At 38.9% G+C, this 21,225-nt stretch overlaps 2 protein-coding genes across 14 annotated transcripts in view; one reads left to right on the top strand and one right to left on the bottom strand.

Moving 5' to 3' along the window:
• ArgRS-m (arginyl-tRNA synthetase, mitochondrial) overlaps positions 1–21,225 on the bottom strand; it is a 187,876-nt gene that overhangs the window by 111,017 nt on the left and 55,634 nt on the right. The gene's annotated exons all lie outside the window — the stretch shown is intronic.
• LOC136852997 (uncharacterized) overlaps positions 1–21,225 on the top strand; it is a 106,073-nt gene that overhangs the window by 73,112 nt on the left and 11,736 nt on the right. For 5 of the 10 annotated variants that reach the window (XM_067128113.1, XM_067128112.1, XM_067128114.1 and 2 more), the window contains exons 2-5: positions 10,473–10,661; positions 12,389–12,553; positions 17,798–17,932; positions 18,705–18,827. In XM_067128113.1, coding sequence (XP_066984214.1) covers positions 10,495–10,661; positions 12,389–12,553; positions 17,798–17,932; positions 18,705–18,827 — 590 coding nt within the window. In that variant the 5' untranslated portion in view covers positions 10,473–10,494. Of the gene's footprint in view, positions 1–6,088; positions 6,216–10,472; positions 10,662–12,388; positions 12,554–17,797; positions 17,933–18,704; positions 18,828–21,225 lie in introns of those variants that run through there. The other 5 variants (XM_067128117.1, XM_067128110.1, XM_067128118.1 and 2 more) reach the window with 3 other exon arrangements.

Below are 21,225 nucleotides of genomic sequence, written 5' to 3'. Positions count from 1 at the left end.
CTATGGAATATTCCTTAAAGTAAATCATGTATATTAGAAACTCTGAAAATAAAATGTGACGTCATAGCCTCTCGGGAGTGTTAGACCTGTTTATCTAGATCTTGACTTGAAAACCCCGTCGCTGGCAGCGAGGCCAGCTCAGACGGCTATTACGAGCTGAGGAAACCCCTCACTTGGAGAATCCGTCGCTGGCAGCGAGGCTAGCTCAGGAGGTTCCCCAAGGTTTTGTGATATTGTATTTTTTACTTCAAAGCAAAGCCGAATTACTGATCACTAGGACAGAAACATGATAAAGTAAACAATAAACGAGCGATATTTTCATTGAATCTCCAGAGAACTGAATGAATTCACCTGGGTGACTATGAAATCTTCCAATTTAACCAATTAAACCCAGATTTGGTTATCACGGCTGACTTGAAAAACGCGCTAAATTTATCGTCAGATCAGTCTAGTAACCTGGGCGGGGGCGGGGTCCCCGGGGGTCGTCTATGGGGGCAAGGCAAGTAAAGGTTTGAAAGAGAGGACTGTGCTGACTGATTACAGATAGATAGGCGATTACAGATAGGCCAACAAATGCAGTGTATTATACCTCAAACGCTAGTGATTCGCCCCGCTTGAACTGAAGAAAAATAAAAAGTTTAATTCACAACTAAATCAGTACAAAATCTCACGCTTTGTATACTGTCTGGCCCTTCTATGAATAAAAGTCTGGAAAGTGCGATTTATATTTTCTAGGATCATATCCTGCCACAAACTGCAGCATCTCTCTTGTTTCGCCCGCTGAAAGATTTAGTTATGTTTGACCGGAATAAACACGAATGAAAAGGGGAGGATTATTATCGGATGTTTGTATTATATCAAAAGCTTTATTCTATATATATATATATATATATATATATATATATATATATATATATATATATATATATATATATATATATATATATATTATATATATTTATAATATACACATACATACATACACTCAGTGATTCATTCGGATTCCACCATTGCTTGGCCTTTTAGGCTAAACTCTATAATCCATCCCATTACATTCAAAGTCCTTCAAAAGAAGGCGTCGTGCTCACCAGCATACAAATGGGAAAGCAAGCACGTTAAAAGATGATGATATTCGAATTGCCTCTATCACCCCCTCCCCCATCCATCTTCCGTTTCCCCGTCTGTCCGTCCGTCCCTCCCTCCAACCTACAGCTCCGAGAAGAATCTACCCCTCCCCCACCTTCAACGTCTCGAGTGAGACCGTTATTCGTTTCAGGGAGGGAAGTCTGAGATTTCGCTCTGTGATGATCCCGGGTAATAATGCCTCTTAAACATTTGGAGCTGCTTTGTGAATGACAAGGAAAATGTTAATGCATTCATTAATTTCCTGACTTAATTTAAAGTAACAATTGAGAAAATGAGACGCATATACATACATACGTCTGGGTATCTTTGCCGCGCAAAGGAAAAGAAGGTACCATGGCTTAATTGGAGGACATAAATATGTGATTATCAAGCTTTAATTTTTAATTTTGAGTAATGAATGGCCGGATGGGTAACACATGCTCCATGCAGTAAATACACATTGATTGGTGTGTACTTCATGCTCATATTTACAGGAAATGATTACATAATTGGCAGCACACAAACATTGTATATATATATATATATATATATATATATATATATATATATATATATATATATATATATATAGAGAGAGAGAGAGAGAGAGAGAGAGAGAGAGAGAGAGAGAGAGATTTATACTTACATCCTTGGGTGTAAGTTATTCCCAGAGTATAGTGATTTCGATATTAAACGATTTTTTGGCTTATAAGTATTTGTGATTAAAAGAAAGGCCACGAGTGCAAATATTACAAATTCTCTCTCTCTCTCTCTCTCTTTCTAACCTCTTTCCCAATCGTCTTTACCTTCCTCGTCTTCCCAGTCCTGCCACACCCCTTGCAATTATCACACCCTCCCCCTCCTCGCCCTCCCCTCCCCACCTCTTCATGGCAAGACACAGCAAGCGAGAACAACTTGGGTCTTCAGGGTATAATGATGTTGTATTTTAGCGAATTCCAAAACTCCAGACATTTGTCCCATAATCCTTGGTTTAAGTTCCACGCTAACAGAGAGGAATAAAAGTTTCTTTGTTATCAACAAGAGGATTTATATCCCCTCTTCTGCAGCTTCAATTTACATTTTTTAGAGATATTTCTTGCGTCTCATACTTCAAGCATAAGGCTCCAAAGACAAAATTCCTCCCCCACCCTCACTTTTTTTTTTTTTTAAAGAGTCCATTTCCTGAGATAATATGCGTAGGTAACTTCGTGGCTGCCCATTAAATTATGAAAGTATGTGGAAACGTATTCATTTTAACCTCCGCATTTCCCAATACTAAAATTAATTTATCTGTGTAATTAGCATTCGACGAATGATTGATATGCAGATAAATGGTTCCACAGCGTGTGAATGCCAGTCTTTTGTTTTATAGGCAAACACTTGCCGGGAGGGAAATGAATTACTCTCTCTGATGGCATCACGACCCGTCCCCCCACCACCATCCCCCATCCCTCTACCCTGGCCGGACGTCACTGCAGTTGCCAGCGATGGATATGCTCCCCTATTATTGGGGGATTGGATATTTTTGGGCTCCATATTATGGCTGCTTTCAATTTCTTCGTTGTAGTGCCGTCAAAGTAATACATAATTTTCCCATTTTATTTTGGTATGTTAGCCTTCCAACATAAATTCATATAGCGGATTCAGATAAAAAAAAAAAAACATGGTTTGCTTAAAAGACTATCCAACCTGAATGAGACGACGACCTTGAATAATGTAGGATGACTCCTAAAAATGTGAGCAACAGAACTGTCTTATCTGAATTAAAACATGACTCATGCGTTGAATTCACGAATAGAAACCTTTAACCCAGTGGTTCTCAACCTTTTTATTACCACGCCCCCTCTAAGAGCTGGTCCTTCCCTCCATGCCCCCCTTGCATCTATGAGTAAAATTCCCTACCAGATTAGGAGGAAAAAAAAAAAAAAAAAAAAAGAGAAAGAGAAGGAGTTTCGAGGGGCAGGGAGGGAGGTAAATAATTACAAAATAATGATAAGCCTAGCGAGTCTAACTAGAGTGTAGACTATAGGAAACTAACGTTAAAAGGCGATACTTTTTCATTTTTTTCATAAACTTCTGGACATTAGTTCCTCACTCTTGTTAAGAAAATAACGAATGTAATTCTAGAATTCTTTCATTTTCCCTAGGCCTCGCGCCTCCCCTGGAAATTGCTGACGCCCCCCTAGGGGGGCGCGCCCCCCAGGTTGAGAACCACTGCTTTAACCGAACACGTTTGGAGAGTTTTTTTTTTTAATATGCCAGCATTTAAGAACCATCATGAATCTTGTGCATTATTGTAAGCACATGTAAATAGACTAGGTTCTTTTTCAATTGTTTTCTTAAGGTTTTCACGATGACAAGTTTTTTTGTGGAGAAAAAGTGATTGTATGGATAAAGATTGTATGGATAAAGTGGACTGCAAGCTTGATGTTACTTGGTCAAAAAACGCTAAAAGCTTTTACGTGACAACACCACCACAAGACACCTTTGCGGTTTCTAAATTACGGGGAGATATCTCTCAACCCAATTCAGTACTAACAAAAATAACACGTTAATATTATGAATGAATAGTACCACAATTAAGTACTTCCACTTAGCAGTCCTTACAGACGTATGTATGTATGCATATGTATGTATGTATGTATGTATATATATATATATATATATATATATATATATATGTATGTATGTATATATATAGCGTCTTCCTCGTTCGTGAACGGGATATGTATTTCCATTCATTTCCACAGGGCTGGTACTATACATGGCGGAAGTATTGCACGCACACAAGTATTAAAACAACCTGCCTTGTATCTTTATGTCATGAACGGTGTCGAGTAGTGGGGGCTTGGCTGGTCTACTGTATTATCAAACTGTGACGATGAAAACGAAAGTATTAATAATCGGTGGAGAGAGAGAGAGAGAGAGAGAGAGAGAGAGAGAGAGAGAGAGAGAGAGCCTCACGAACCGATCGGAGGACGAAAAAATGGAACGCCGGCGTTCTGGAGGGACAGATACTGACACCCACGATGAATGTATGCCTTTTGTTGCGCTGAACGTTTTATTCGGCTAATACCACCAACCCCAACAGTATTCAACTTTTATATAATATATATATATATATATATATATATATATATATATATATATATATATATATATATTTAAATCACGATTTTCAGAAGTGCCCAATTCATTCATATATATATGTGTGTGTATATATGTGTGTATGTATGCATAATTATGCATAAAGTAATCAAAGCGTAAACATGAAGTGAATTTTAGTAATAAACTACGTATGTGGCCAACACAATAATACTTTAAAAACTTGTTTAGTTATGTAGAATGTTAGTCGGCGATGCACTCGAATTACTTCTGTCACCCCCTTTCCGTTCCTCCTCCCCGCCTCCAACAACCTACAGCTTCGAGAAGAATCTACCCCCTTCCGCCACCCATTTGAGATTGGTTAAGTTGGGGGGGGGGAGGGATGGGGATTTGAAGTTAAAGCTGTGATGATCATTCCGGGTAATATTGTCTTCTACACGCTACTTTCAGCTGCATTTGCGAATTACAAAGAAAAAAAATGCATCCATTAATTTCCTGACGTAATTAAATGAACACAGTTGAAAAAAATGATACAACTTTGCTGTATAGAGGAAAGGATGGTACCTTGGTGTAATTTGAGGACATAAGCACACGTGATTACCAAGCTTTAATTTTTAAAGCTCAAGAAGAGAGAGAGAGAGAGAGAGAGAGAGAGAGAGAGAGAGAGAGGGGGGGTTACAACTTCCTGTACAAGCAATCACACACTCACAAGCCCTGCAGCATATTACTATGTACAGTTTAGTATGTACAGTATTTATGTTCACATTTACAGGAAATAAGTAATTGGCAGCAGGTGGTTTACATTTCGTCTAGAATATTATTATTTTATAAATATATAATGTATACACATGCGCGCGCGCACACACACACACATAAATGGCGTAAACTTTCTATCTCTTCTTCCTTTGTCCCTCCTCGCGCCACATTTCCTCCTCACACTTCCATCACCCCATCCATCCTCTATCCCCCAACCCTCGCTTGCCTTACTGAGAGGTATACCCCGCTTAGAGGATCTCCCTCTACATAGCAAGACATTCAAATTTCCAGACATTTGTCTCAATATCCTTGGTTTGAGTTCCACGCTACCCGAGAGAAACAGCAGTTTCTTTGTTATCAATAAAAGGAACTTTATCCCCTCTTTTGTGGCTTCAATTTACAAATTTTAGAAATATTTCTTGCGCGCCACACTTCAAGCATAAGGCGCCAAAGACAAAATTCCTCGCCCCCGTTTTCTCAATGCGTCCATTTCCTGATAATATGCCTGGCTTCCCTTTAAATTATGCTAGTGCCATAATGAAAGTAAGGAAACATTCATTATAAACTCTGCATTCCTCAATACTAATTTTTTTTTTCTTTTAACGTGCTTTTATTCCCATTTTTGTATGGGGTAAGCACGATGCCTTCTTTTGAAGGACTTTTTTGATTTGGCTTTGGGGTAGACCTGTGGTCTCGATCGGCTGCCCTGCCTGACATCGCTTAGACCCCGGTACGTATGTTTATGGACTATGTATTCTACGAATGACATATGCAGGTGAATGGTTCCACAGCATGTGATTTAAAGTCTGTTTTATTAAGCAAATATTTGCCGGGATGGAGTTAAATCAGTACCGTCCCTCAACCTCCGCCCCGACGTAACTGCATGCTGCCTATCATTATTGGGCGATGTGATTCCACGTCTGGGTATTTTTGGCCTCCATATTATTGAAATGTCACCAAGAAAATGTTTAATAGTTTGTGAAATGGGTAATGTGGTGACATCACATTCAAACAGGCGCGGTTTGGTGGGAGGGAGAGTCGGAGCAACCCCGGGAGGCGGCCCCCCTCCTTCCCAGCCGGCTCCGTCCTGGCCGTCCGTGATGCCGTCTCTCAGTAGCACAGCAGCAACCATCACGAACGTGAGAACTTTAATAAAGTTCGTTTTTGTGTCTGTAAGAGAGAACCCATCTTCTCTGCGACCCTTTCGCCTCCTGAACTTAAGTAAAAAGGTTAGTACCCCCAAGTAATTAATTTAAAACCTTAGAATGTATATGTATTCTTGAGTACAATATGTACTGTGGTTACACGGTAGAGCGTTCTAGAACGTGTCTCGTCGCGTTCGGCAGCACGCTCGACGTCATCTAAGTCAAAGCATGGTCTCAAAAGGAATTTTTTTTTTTTTTTTTTAGCCTTTCAGGACTTTTTTAAGCCCTTCACTTTTCAAGTTTACGATTCCTTAGCTTAATGTCTGACAAATCAAGTGTTGGAAGTTTAACGGAAAAGTTCTTAAAAGCACAATTTATTATTTCGAGAGTAAAACATACGTTGGTGTAGCCGAGGTACGTACCGGCGGACGAATACCAGCACAGATTTTTGCACCATGCTACATTACGTCACCCATTCGGAAATTCTATACAAATATATGCCGTCTTGCTTTACCTGCTTGTGATGCCTGACCTAAATATATACACGAATGGAAAGGGAGAAGATCAATATTAGACTGAGTATAATGGTATTTACGTAAAGTACCATAAGAAATTATATTTGAAGTAATACGTTGGGAAGACCAGTCACGTTAAGGGTAGAGCTACCCCCCCCAACCCTCCGCTCTACTGATTCGAGGGAAATATTTAACATGTGAGTAGCCTTCATTTCCAAGGACTGGGGTGGGGCGGGGGTACGTTATAGTTATTTCAGCCAAAAAGGCGAATACAGTAACATCCCAGTGGATATTGAAAAACTGTAACTCATTCTCCACAGCGCCCTTTTGACGACCTCAAGGTGGCTCGTAATCTTCGTACGTGTGCGTGTGTGTGTGTGAGCGCAGCACACGGAAAACTTTACACAGGTGTGTACGGGCAGCTGATAAACCATTATTGCTATAAGAAGTTACGTTTTCAGTGTCTATTAATAAAAAAGATGGTTTCGTTTTGAGAACATAAATATTCGTGTGCTTATGTGATAAGATTTAATGCTGTATATGTGTGGGTGGGTGCCCGCGCTCTCAAGAGAGACAAACTTCCCATTATCAACAAGCTCTCACAAGCCATACAGAGAGAGAGAGAGAGAGAGAGAGAGAGAGAGAGAGAGAGAGAGAGAGAGAGAGAGAGAGAGAGAGAGAGCGCAGTTTACAAACTTCCCATTATAAACAAGCACACACTCACAAGCCGTACAGTATGTATACTGTACACATACTGAATAGTGTATGCATTGTATAATCTTATTTACTGGTAATAATAATTTCCCAATTGGCAGCGAGATTTATGTATGCCATGCTACTCCTTGTTACTGTAATACTCCTGTTCCACTTCCATACACCTGTTGTATGCTTACTAAAGTTATGGCCTTTTAATACTTATACTTGAGTCTGTCATCTCTCCACCTTTACCCAATAAGACAATAATTCCTCTGGCTGAATTATTCCTCAAGTTCAGCCTGTCGTCTTTGCCTTTACACAACAGGAAAACTATTCTTCTGAACCATTCCTGTGGAACCTTTCCCTCCACTAATATCTTAGCAACTGCTCATTTTCATAACCACCACATCACCGCATATCACTTGTAGTTCCATCAACTCCTTGTGTTTCCAGTCTGCACCCTCTTAATTGCCCAACTTATGTCCTTGTGTCCTTAACAGTTTCTTCAGCAAGCTGTCTTAAAAAAAAAAAAAAAAAATATGCCATATGGGGCCTTTCCGCTCTCGCGTCGCTTAGCTCTGTCTCATTTCTGACGTCTAAAATCTTCAAATCTCCAAAATACTCACTCCATCAGCCCAGGACTGCATCACTTAAGGGACCATTGCCCCATTTGCATCTGTCATTCTGAGATCTTACTGTTCATTAGCCTTTTTTTTTTTCCTCCAAGAAGTTCTTTCTTCTTCTCGACTTTTCTGTTCTTCCTCCAGTACATCTGTGCATGATCTTCTGCCATCAACTTGCACCTCAAATAATCTTTAGATTCACTCATTCCACCGTTTACCGTTTTCAGTCCATCTTCCTATCCTCTTATAACTACAAGCACTTCCTGCTGTCCCTGTGACCTCATCACAGACTTCTTAACTGCTCCTTGGACTTCCCATCATTAAACTAATCCAAAAGCCACTCTGTGTATGTTTGTGTATATTTTGTAAATGAAAAATATTTGTGACTGTCTTTAGGGCCTTTGAAAATAAGCAGTTTGTCTACATTAATCCTAAAGAATTAATCTGAAGAAATTAAAATGACACCATACATTTTAGTGCAGCATAGTAAAAATATATTTCACTGCAGCAAATGCAATAAGAAAAGCTGTTAAATTCAGTGTACTTGTACTTTGTAAAGGAAAAAAATCTAGTGTACTTGTACTTTATAAAGTAAAAAATTGTATAAAAACAATAATTTTGGATTGGAAACATGGAAGGTGTCTGCCATTTAGGGAACAAAACGTTGTTAAACAACAAAAAAAGTATACTTTAGTTTTACCAGACCACTGAGCTGATTAACAGCTCTCGGGCTGGCCCGAAGGATTACTTATTTTACGTGGCTAAGAACCAATTGTGGTTAATTAACAACGGGACCTACAGCTTATTGTGGAATCCGAACCACATTATAGCGAGAAATTAATTTCTATCACCAGAAATAAATTCCTCTAACTCTTCATCAGCCGGCCGGGGGAATTGAACTCTGGCCCATCGAGTGACAGTCCGAAGCTCAGCTGACTCAGCCAACGAAGGGCTGTTGTAAACAACTGCAAATAACAACTGCCGAGTGATTCGAAGTGATTTTACTGAATAATCAATGCTGCCTAGTAACCTTCACCCCAGCATACTTCAAGTATGAGTCAATCTCATTCATGAAAAGCAACAGTCTTACTCCAACCTGGTCTAAAGTTTCCCAGTCTTGTTCATATCACAGTTCTCTGATAACTTATCTGGCATTGATCCAAACAGATAGCCCTCCTGATCTAACATCAAGTGCCTCTGGCATTGATCCAAATACATAGTCCTCTTGATCTGACATCAATCAGGTGCATCTGGCATTGCTCCAAATCGTTAAGTCTTCCTACTCTGACATTCAAGTGTATCTGGCATTGGTCCAGGCAAGTTTCGTGAATGAAGTGGATTCCTGTGCAACTTTCTGCTTGGCAGGGGAGCGGAAGGAGTTGCAGCAGAGAGTGAAGTGAACGTTGTAGTAAGGAAACTCCCCATATGTACGAACTGGTAGCTTGCTAACCATCTCTGTTGGTAGAAGGGGTGAAGAGGTCCACACTAGGCCCTCCTATCCCCAGGCTTTGAAGCTGAGAAGAGGAAAGGGGCAGTTTGGAAAATTTGAGGGATTTCATAATTTCCTCTAAAAGGTAGAGGAAGAGTATACTCACTCTCTCTCAACTATTTTCTCCTGAAAACAAGGTTACTGTAACCAAGTTACCAATACATAACCCTTTACATATATGAAACAGATCACTGATTGTAAACTAAATTTTGTACATATTTTTCTGATAGGTTGCATCCCTCAAGGAGCCACCCATCTAAAATGAACTGGTACAAACACATACATACATACATACATATGTGTGTGTGTGTGTAATGTAATTCCATTGATCACAATGCCCTCTAACCGGTCGATTTCTTCACACTTGGAAATGCTTGTCACTACTAAGCCTAGATCCAAATGAAGAAAGAAAAGAAGAAATTCTGACGTTTTGGGCAAGATTCGAACTCACATCTGAGGCATCAAAACAAAGTAATGTTTATTCACCTCGCCATATTACTTAGTTTTGATACCCTGGGTGCGAGTTCAAATCTTGCCCGGGTATTAGATTTTCTTCATTTGGAATCTGGGCTTAGTACTGACATGTGCTCCCAAAGTGAAGAAATCAACAGTTTCTGGGGAAAGTGTGCATATCTATATCTAATCTATGTGCGCCTCTTTCATCCCTTTTACTGTACCTCCATTAATATTCTCTTTCCTGTATCTTTCTTTCTAGCTTCTCCTATTAATTGTCTCATAGTGCAATTGCGAGGTTTTCCTTCTGTTGCACCTTTCAAACCTTTCTACTCTCAATTTCCCTTTCAGCACAGAATGACCTATGATCAAGTTCCCTTTCAGCACTGAATTAACTCGTAGGACTCAGTGCTTGATCTCTGGCCTAAATTCTATATTCCATTCCATTCCAATATGGCTATTTAGTTAATTGAACTTTCCTATCATCAAGTGTCACGAATCTCAATTTAGATTAAACACAAAGTTTATGCAACCAAATTAAGTTGCCCAGCTTTCTTTACAACAGGTTCAAACTGGTCATTTCAAACATGGGCAGAGGCCTTGAAGACAATGCAGCAAGAGAGCCAGGCTCCATTGTGAATGAAGCCTCGGGAAGGAGGACTATCAAACCTGACATGGGCACCACAAATGCTCTAGATGAATCTGTTGAAGCTCCGGGTGGAAGCAGCTCTGGAAACTTCTGCCAGATAGAACAGTAAGTCTGTTGCGTCTTTGAATCAACATTACCTGTACTATTAATTTGTGAACATCATGCAAGATTGGTTAAAGGGTCCTGTTGTTGAGACTAAGTGATTAGCTAGAACTCATTGGAAATGATCATGCAAACTAAGGAAGCCTAAAAGGGTGCTGGGAACAGTGATTGTCCACATTTATTGTGTCAAGATGTAAGATTGCTGGAGGAGAAAACTGCCCAAAATAATTATTATTCCTGTTGTTGTGAGAGTAGAATAGACCCTGCAGGTTCCTTGAGTATTCTTGGTTCCACTTCAACTTTCACTTTTAGTTTTGAGACAAAAGTAAATCTTCAAGTTGATAAATTCTGCACAGAAATGATGAAGTGTCTGTTAAAGTATGCAGCTGAAAAATACAAATGAATTTTAGTGCATATTGCAGTCAGTCGTCCTCCTGGCTTCTTTAGCTCTTTTGACACTGGACTTGTTCCAGGCATCCATCATTTTCATGGCACCAGATGATGTTCTGCCCTCAGTCGTGCCACTGGTGCAATATCAGCAACTCCTGTTGTGTGTGCACTTGTCTATTCCCAAGCTGCAGTCTCTTATCTCAAGTCATACCTCTGCCAACAGGCATCATCATCACTCAGCCAGGCCACTGCCTCCTGCCGGTCATTTTTTGTCTAGAGGTCTTTGGCCAGTTTTCTGTTAGTCGCCTTTTCAGTTAATGGATGGTAAGTTGAGTAAGTGTTTATCTTCGTCGCCTTTCCAGTTAATGGATGGTAAGTTGAGTAAGTGTTTATCTTCTTTTGGCCTATTCTTGGCTTTCCATTGAATTTTTCAAGATTACCACTCTTCAATCTTGGGTTTGGTTCATATGCCTGATTTGTCTCGAGTGTCAGCACTCTTATCATTTTCTTAGCCCCAAACTCTTCCTAGTCGTTACTGTTTTGTACTCACTTGATTAGCTTGTTGTCTACTTCTCTTCATTTTAGGGGTCATGCCTATTCTGCGTTATTTATGTCAATGCCTCCATATTTGGTCTTTTGTCTCTGGCTGCATTCAAATTGGCTGTTCTGTTTGGAGAGGTCTAGCTTTTTATTCTTAGCTGTCTGATTGTACTTAAGAGGCTGACGGTTTTTGACAGTCGGGCTTAATAAAGCTTCTGCATCATGTCTTTGGCCATACAGGCGCATGCTTGCTCACACTCATTGTGCTCTATTTTTCTGTACTCATCAGAACAACGTAAGGTTTTTGAGACTTAACATGCATCCAGTTTGCCTCTGCTCTCTTTGTGTGTCTGCAGCTGTTCGTCAGAAGTGCTCACATCTGTGTCGTGTCACCTACTGGACTCTTAGAAATGAGGGTCCTCCATAAGCTGCAATTTGCTTGCTTTCAACCAACTTATTTGGCAAGTGGTTTGTCCATCCAGAATGAGGCATTGTGGTTTTAGCAAAAGTAAGGAGGACTGATTAGTATGGAGTACCATTTAGATAATAAGAGGTTCTTCTGACATAAGGCAGCAAATTATACCTGGAAATATATAAAATCGTATACTTGTGGGATGGTAATTTAAAACATTGGTGAAAGAGCTTATTGGAATAACAATATATTTCATTAAACAATATATTTCATAACATATTTTGCAATCATTCCTTGAACCTGCTCATGAATAACTCCAAAATGTACTTAAATCCAGAAGAACCTTTGGCACTGAAGCTTTACTTATGATTTTGGCACTGTGCTACAGGGGCGAACATCTTAAGGATCCTACAGTAACAGCGGACACAATGGCAACAAAAATAAAAACTGTGCCAAATGCAGCTCCAAGCACATGTGAAACTGCAGATGATCTCAAGCCTGTAACACACAAAGTAACTCTGAAGCATCCCATAGGTGAATCTTCAGATGAAAGGTATGCATGCTATTCAGTTCTGATTATTATCAATTAAAATAACTTAACAGGGCTGTGCATATTAGGTTTTTAGTAAATACAATGATAGTGGTAGTTAATGGATTGATGATACCATTTCCTGGTTTCACAACAATGACCTCGAGATGAAAAATACTTATTTTGCTGAAAATAACTTCTCGGTACACACCGGTGAATGATCCTAAAGTTAAATATTTCGTTAAGTAGTGCGTATGTAAAAGCAAGTTATATTAGTGCTTTTTTTTTTTTACTCCCTTTGAATGCGAGCCTTTTCCGAGGGACTTGCAAAAGCTTTTCACTGCTGTCACAAGTGTTGAATTACGAGAAAATATGCAACTTTTGGCTTCTTTGGCAACAAGTTTAATTTTTACACTTACAGTTGATTGCTGTAGTGATCCCCACTTAAGGTCTGTGTAATGATTCAGCCTAGGTTGATTTGTATATGTGGTTATTTTCCCTTTTTATTTTAATACTTACAAAGTGCGTACTTCTACAGAAAACAAAGAAAGAACAAAATATGCTTAGATGACAACATAGCTCTCACTCTGAAATTTCAAAATCTTGTAGACTGTTCATGTGGGCCGGGGTTAGCTGTAGTAATTTTGATATGTTATAGCTAATGCAAAGTTTTTAACTATCATTTTCTGTTAAAAAAATTAGTTTATGAATTTTCAAAGTAACCAATCCACAAAATATCTGGATTTTGATATATATACTGTACGTATATTCATCTAAAGCCTCATTATTCACAGCCAGGTTTTGTTACGATTCCAACAAGAAATGCTCACAGTGCCATGCAACTCGCAGAATAAGAATTGCTAAGCAATTCTGAACTTTTCTTTCCAACAGGGTATGCACAATCAAACATCTTGTTGCTTTTTACACCTGCACTTGCCCTATTAATTCTTTCTAATGGCTCAGACATGTCCACAGGGAGAGGTGGTTTTTTTTCAGATATTAAAACCGTTTACCCTGTAGGGGGTTAGTGCTGTCAGTGCACCTCTTTGCAGTGTCCCTTCAGCCCTAGCTGCAACCCCATTCGTTCCTTGTACTGTACCTCTGTTCATATTTTCTTGCTTCTCTCTTGCTTGCTATCCACCCTCTCCTCAATTGTTTCATAGTGCAACTGCGAGGTTTTGCTCATGTTACACCTTTCAGACTTTTTCTCTACTCCCATTGTCCCTTTGTGCTGAATGATGTCATACGTCCCAGTGCTTGGCCTTTGGTTTAAATTCTATATTCCATTTCATTAAAATATTGAAATTTAAATGTTTTATAAATGCAAACCTTTAATGTAGTCTAGGGTGAGGGCCATGAAATTTCTGCATTAAACGACCTCTGCCTTGATCTTGTTCAGACGACTTTGTTCAAGATCATAAATATGAACACCCCAGCTTAATGGACCTCTGTACTTACCAGCTAAATTATTATTGTTTCTTGCTTAGCTACCACTTTAGATGTCATACATTGTTAATAAATCTCTTCAGTTGAATGTCATTTGTAAAATACAGGTTATTTCAGGTTAGAAACTATGTGGAATTGCTGTTATCTGTAAGATATCTAGAAAAGACTCAAGTGGAGGCTATAATGCTTGGTCTTAGTTACTTATCAGAAAGCCAGAACCCCAGTGTGTCCACTAAGTTGAGGTGCTACTCTTCTGGTTCAAGCAGTCCATGGACTGTAATTAAATTCCTGGAATGTTTTTCCCTTCCTGATATGTAGATGGACAGATAAAACTATTTCCTGTATACACCAAGTTTCATTTGCCTGGAATTAATGATCATTCAAGGTCATGGTGTATTTTTGACCCCCAGCATGTTTTAATGCGAAACATAAGATGTACAATGCCTCCGTCGTAAAGTTAAGACCCACATGAAAATGTTCTTTGAATTTAAGCAACCTGCATGTCAAGAATGGGCCCTTGATGGTCGTCACTTCTGGATGAAGTATGTGGAAGGTAACGAAGAACAGGCAGACAAGTTGATTAGCGTAAAACTCCCAAAGTTCACTGTGAAGGGTATCGCAATAACAAAACACGTACAGTATTTATAATATGAAACTGCACATATATTAGGGAGGTAGGTTTAAGAATACAAAAATGCATGGTAGTTTATGTAAGTCACCTTGCTAGGTAGGCTGGAAAAAAATGACGAATAGCAAAGCAGTTCAGAATTAAACAGCAAATTTCAAAGGGAATAACTATTAGGACTTGAGAGAATTATTAGTAAAAGGAGGGTTGTGGATGGAGTATTGATATGCCTTTTAGATATTTAAATAATGAGACTTTCATGAAAATTAATACTATTAACAGTCCATTTAATGAAATCTTCAAGTCATTAGTTATACTCTTTTTACACCACTAATACTGCCCCGCCTTTCTCCCCTCATCCAGCACAGGTATTGAAATTTCCGTTGCAGTCCTCGTTCCAGTCAGGGATGACCCAGTCACTGTCTGTCCAATGTTGATAAAACCAAATTCCAACCTATTTTGAGACCATCTCATTTGGCAGGTTGACATGTCAGCAAAATCATTCTGGTTTTTCCTTAACTTTTGTCCAAAATGGTCTTTAATCACAGTAACCATCACTTCAAGATTTCTTGTCATTTTTTATTCAGTTCACCACTCCCACGTGAGATTGTGAATCACTGTAACCATCATTCCAGATTTCTTGTCATTTTTCATTCAGTTCATCACTCCCACCTGAATTTGTGGATTAACTTTTTTTTTTATTATAATTAACCAGCTGATGAGTAGGTAATGGTTTTAAGTTGTTATAAGTGAGGGTTTCTGTGTTTTTTTTTATATATATTAGACATTTATACTGAGTTTCTTGTACTTAGTTCCCAAACTTTACATCTGAAGTTGCTGTAAAACTACCCAAAAAGAAAACAGTCCAGTGTATGATCCACATTCAAAAGAATGCTAGGTAGATGATATGGTTCCCAGATTTGGATACCTTCTCCTTTTCTTAGGAATAGGTGTAGGGACAGCACTTGACAATGCTTGGACAAGATGTCGCTCAAAACAGTCTCAATGTGAAAGGTAGGGAGCACACGTGAAACCCTAGCTTCCAGTAAGGAAAAAGCACAGCACTAGGCCCCAGTTTCCAAGACACGAGGAACCATACAAAACCAATTATTACTATAATACCAGTTACAGTGGGTGGTAACAAAGAAGGAATGACTGCAAACACTTCTGAAGGCAGTAATAGGGATAAAATTAGGTAAATTGGAATTTGGTTACTTGTGATTTGTGCCAGTTTCCCTGTGAGCTACTACTGCTGCATATGTACTGGTAAGTGCAGACCTCTTCATTTTGTGGAATTTCACCTTAAAATACATTGTACTACCACTTCTCTTGATGCTGGTTGGGGAATAGTACTGCATGTTCTGATTTTGCTTTTTCAGAATTAGAGGGACTTTACTGATAGCCTTCTCTGCCTCTTGATTTGAAGTGCATGTTGAATTTCATGGTATTGAAGGTAATGCTTAGGGCTTCATATTGCATGCTTTATGCAGTATCAGTATAAGTATCATATTTGTAAACCTGTCTGCATCTAATCACTGTAACTTGAAGTAAATTGAGTGTACTTTTCACTGTATGGTATAAGGTAGCATAGTAGTATTAATGTAGTCAGTTCTTTTTGATGCAATTTAGTGATGTAAAATGATGACAATCATTGTAAATAACAGTTCTGTTCATTAATTATTACAGTATACTTTATTAGAATTTCAAGTTATATCTTCAAGAATACAGTATTAGCACAATCATATGCCAAAAAGTTTGTTTTCAAATAGAGAGTATTCAACTCAAAAGAAGTTTAACCTAAGGACAGGAAAGCAACTGTATTAAAATCATTCCACAATTAAAGAAAATTACTTTTCTAAACGCTATTTCTATTCTTTTTCAAGCTTTCAAAAATCTTCAAAGGTAATTCATTTAAAGATAGTTTCCACTTTTCTGAAAAACATATGGGCTAATCTATGTTATGTTTGTGTATATATATATATATAATATATATATATATGTGTGTGTGTGTGTGTATATACAGTATGTGTATGTATGTATATACATATATATATTATAAAATCCAAGTGGGTCTTTCTTGTTGTCTGCCCTAGTGGGGATGGTAGGGAATAGGGAGGGTAGGGGAGACCTGACGGGCAGCTCCTCAGTGGAGAGAGAGAGAGAGAGAGAGAGAGAGAGAGAGAGAGAGAGAGAGAGAGAGAGAGAGAGAGAGAGAGAGTGTGTGTGTGTGTGTGTGTGTGTGTGTGTGTGTGTGTGTGTGTGTGTGTGTGTGTGTGTGTGTGTGTGTCCCTAGATACGTACTTTCCTAGCTAAACATTTCTGTAACTGCTAAGGTCCCTTATTCTATCAAGATAGGTTGTCCTAGGCTGTAGATATCTTAATGGTCCTGTGTGGCAGATGAGACTGACAGACCTCAACCTGGATTTAGTGATCACCCCTGAAGAGGCCTCAGTAGTCCAAGAAGTGTACATGTATATTTTAATCATGATAAAATGGGTTTGAGGCTTTACACTATGATGATGTAACTCTTGTTATTTGGAGGAGATTTTGGCCTACTGAAGCCCCCATCTAAATTTTAACACCACTAGAAATTGATTGATGATTTGTGGCAATAGCCATTAGTTTCAGAGCAAGCTGCAATTTTGTGAACTGTAGAGAAATAGTCTTCTATACTTGATTGATCCATGAATAAAGTTAATAGCTGAGTTTGGTTGGTGGTTACTCCCTTACCTAGCTGACTGGTAACATACTGTAGGTCAAGGTGTATTACTTGAAGTTTGGAATATTTCATAAGTCTTTTCCTTCTTTTCACTGGTTTGCCTTAGCCTCCTTAGACGTAACAGTTAGCCTTATAGTCGTGTTATAATAAAACTTCCAGTAACTTAATGCTTTGATGTTGAAATTTTACGACGTTAAATCACACTAAGTTGAATTCCATATACGTGGTAGCATTAGCTCTTTCAACATTAGTCACTGAATTCTGTCATCATGGCAAAATACAATACAACAGCTTATGAATTAGAAAAAATAGTAATGTTACAGTGTACTTAATATTTCACATTGAAAAACATGGCCTAAGGCTGTAGGTTTTCTCAATTTATTTTATATGATTTATCTAATTAGTAATGTGCATACTGTACCTTAGTCACTAAACAGGTGCTGCCTGATCAGGTATTTATAAATCATTTGTATTGCAGTGAGCCCGTGCCCAAGAAACACAAGATTGACCATCAGGAAAATCTTGCACCTGGTTCTCTAGATATTGAATCTCAAAATGCTGCCAATTCTACCCATAATATAGAGCTTGAAAATGGACCCTCCCCTCCAGCACAGTAAGTTCCTTTTGCAGTTTAGTTAACTGTAATATTTTGGAAACTTGCCTCTTATTTACTTATGTAAGAGGCATTTACCTCTTTTTTTTTTTTTTTTTTCAGCTATCCATGTTTTGATTCCCAGTATAACAACTTTGAACTGAACCAATCAAAGTAATAATCATACCTCAAGATTATTCTTTCAAGAGTAAGTTTTTTATGCAGTACCTTGTATTTCCTCCATTTGTGTAGCTTCCCTTAGGGGAAAATAAGTACCAATTCATCAATATTAAAATTGCACTGACTTCATTAACTTCCTCGCCCTCAGAAGAGTAGCCCTTGTGTCTCTGTTCTTTTGCAGATTTAAATTTGGCTGTTTCCTTACATGTCTTGCCCAGTCATTACTGATACAAAGTTACCTATTTATCAAAGAGATTTCTTCAGTCTGTTAATGTACAAAGACTTAGCTTGCTATATGATATAACCCTCTTCAGTCTTTCCTCATACCTCCCAAACTCTTATAATGAAGGAGCTGACCATGCCTTGAAAACTCTGATTTGCTTCTGGGAAATGAAATTCCTTAGTTCCTTCCTCAGAGTATCTTTGATGTTTGTGACTGCATCAAACCACTGGAAGGTCTCACTGAGGCTGCATGTGGATCGTTCCAGTGCCACCGCATTTACCTTGTCTTCTTCATCTTCCAGGGCTTCTTGGATGTCCACAATTTTCATAAATCTCTTCGTGTGATAAAATTTGATGCCCTGGGTCTCCATGGTCTTCATTTACATTACAGGCAGCATGTACTTCATGAGCAAAAGACTGAGCCAGGGGGAACAGCCACTCCATCTCATTCTCAAGGCATTTCACCCTCTAGTGAAAATCCAGATCAGGAAAATGGACAACCCCCTTCTGTACTGTAAGTTCCTTTTGTGATTGTACCTAAATGTAATAATTCAGTATCTCTCCTTTCAATAACACAAAAAAACTTACTTATCCTCCACATGTTCAGATATGACAATTCTGAACCAAGCCTGGTCAGGTTACCCTAAGTACAGTACCCAAAAACTTTTGAGTTTTTAAATTCAATTACTTCCTTTCAGAATTTTTTTTGTATTATGTCAGGGTTTTCTGATAATGCCTGAAATCTAATAATGTATTGTGATAAAGTGTGTGTTACTATACAGTGCAAGGAAATATAATTGCAACTCTGTCACATTAAAAAAAATTATTTGAAAGGTAATTAATATTTAACCAAAAATGTTTATGGTCTAAAGAAGTAGATTTTTCTCCAGTTATTAAGTATGTTTTATCTCTAAGTAACTGGTAAAATGTTATTTTCATAATAAAATAAATTTTTGAACATACTTACCTGGTAGTTATATATATAGCTTAAGTCCCTGACGTCACGGCAGAATTTCAAAACTCGCGCAATCGCGATCGGTAGTCAGGTGAACCACCTGTGCGCCCTCTACCCAGGTACCTGGAACCATTCCAACTATTCCTCAGATCTTCCATGCCCCTAGTCTCTAGAGGGGAGGAGGGTGGGAATATAATTATATATAACTACCAGGTAAGTATGTTCAAAAATTTATTTTATTATGAAAATAACATTTTAAACATCTAACTTCCTGGTAGTTATATATATAGCTGATTGACACCTTTGGTGGAGGTCAGAGACAGCTAACATGTTGGAATTATAATTAAAGTTGCAAAACAACTCTAGGTTCCTACCTGTTAAGGAAGCTGACTTCAATATTTCTCATTATGTCTGCATTCCTTAAGAGATCCAGCGATCCACCCAGGGGCTGAAAAATCTCTAGGGGCTGTCAACCGGTGTATAACCTCTATGTGACTAGACCTCCTCTCAATACCCTTGTTCGGGCGCTACCAAGGAACTTTCATCCCAATGATTGTGGAAGACTGCGCCCAATCTTCACAAACAACCATAAAATTTCAACCATTCCAAGGCAAGAACAAAAGGTATTGTTTTATGGAATTGGATTACGGAAGCTGACTTCAATGAACTCGCCCTCATTATGTCTGCATTCCTTAAGAGATCCAGCGATCCACCCAGGGGGCTGAAAAATCTCTAGGGGCTGTCAACTGGTGTATAACCTCAATGTGACTAGACCTCCTCTCAATACCCTAGTTCCAGGCGCTTAAGGAACTTTCAAACCAATGAATGCGGAAGACTGCGCCCAGTCTTTACAAACAACCATAAAAAATTCTCCATCCCAAAGTAAGAAAAAGGGTATTGGTTTATGGGATTGTAGGGTATTACCCTCTCCCACTAGTAGATGCTATAAACGGACCAGCGTATAGCAGTCTTCGTATAATGTTTGGACTCGTTTTAGACAGTGAGAGGTAAATACTGACTTGTTTCTCCAGAAGGTCGTGTCCAAGATACTCTGCCGGGACCTGTTCTGTTTAAGTGCTACAGAGGTTGCAACTGCCCTGAACTCGTCGTCTTTACTTTCAGAATCTTATGTCCAACTCGCTACCTTTCATATGAGCTTCTTTTATCAACTGCCTGATAAAATAAGACAGAGCATTCTTCGACACCTGTACAGAGAGCTTTTTGACTGAGCACCAAAGCCCTTCTGAATTCCTTCTTAAGTCCTTTGTCCTGTCCAGGTAGTGCCTTAGAGCCCTTACCTGGAGTAGGACTCTCTCTCTTCTCCCCTGTAATGTCCGTTAGATTCTGAATCTCGAACGATTGTCAGGGTTGTGATGAGTATTCATTTTTGCAAGGAATCCTAGTTGCAGTGAGCAGATTGCCTTGTCTTGTCTAGTTGTGATGAGTATTCATTTTTGCAAGGAATCCTAGTTGCAGTGAGCAGATTGCCTTGTCTTGTCTAAAGTCCATATTCTCGCTGAGAGCATGTATCTCACTAACTCTTTTCGCTGTGGCCAAACTGAACAAGAAAAGAGTTTTCATGGTGAGGTCCTCTTAAAATGTTCTCTGTAAGGGATCGAGCTTACTCCCCATGAGGAACCTCAGGACCACGTCTAGGTTCCATGCTGGTGAGTTCTGTACTCTCTCCTTAGCAGTTCTGAGAAGAATCTGAGTAGGTCCTGGAGATTCTTATTGTTTTATAGGTTCAAGTTTTTATGTCTAAAAACTGCTGCCATCATGCTCCTATAGCCCTTAATGGTAGAGGTAGGAAAAATTTAAGCTTCCTCTTACGGTGTGAAGGAAGTCCACAATTTGAGTTACAGAGGTACTGGAAGAGGACACATGGTTGCTCTTATACCATCCTCTAAATATCTCCCACTTGGATTTGTATACCCTCATGGTGGATGACCTCCTTACT

The sequence above is a fragment of the Macrobrachium rosenbergii genome, chromosome 26 (genome assembly GCF_040412425.1).
Source record: "Macrobrachium rosenbergii isolate ZJJX-2024 chromosome 26, ASM4041242v1, whole genome shotgun sequence".
NCBI classification, from domain to species: Eukaryota; Metazoa; Arthropoda; class Malacostraca; order Decapoda; family Palaemonidae; genus Macrobrachium; species Macrobrachium rosenbergii.
This window is presented reverse-complemented; position numbering and strand designations above follow the sequence as displayed.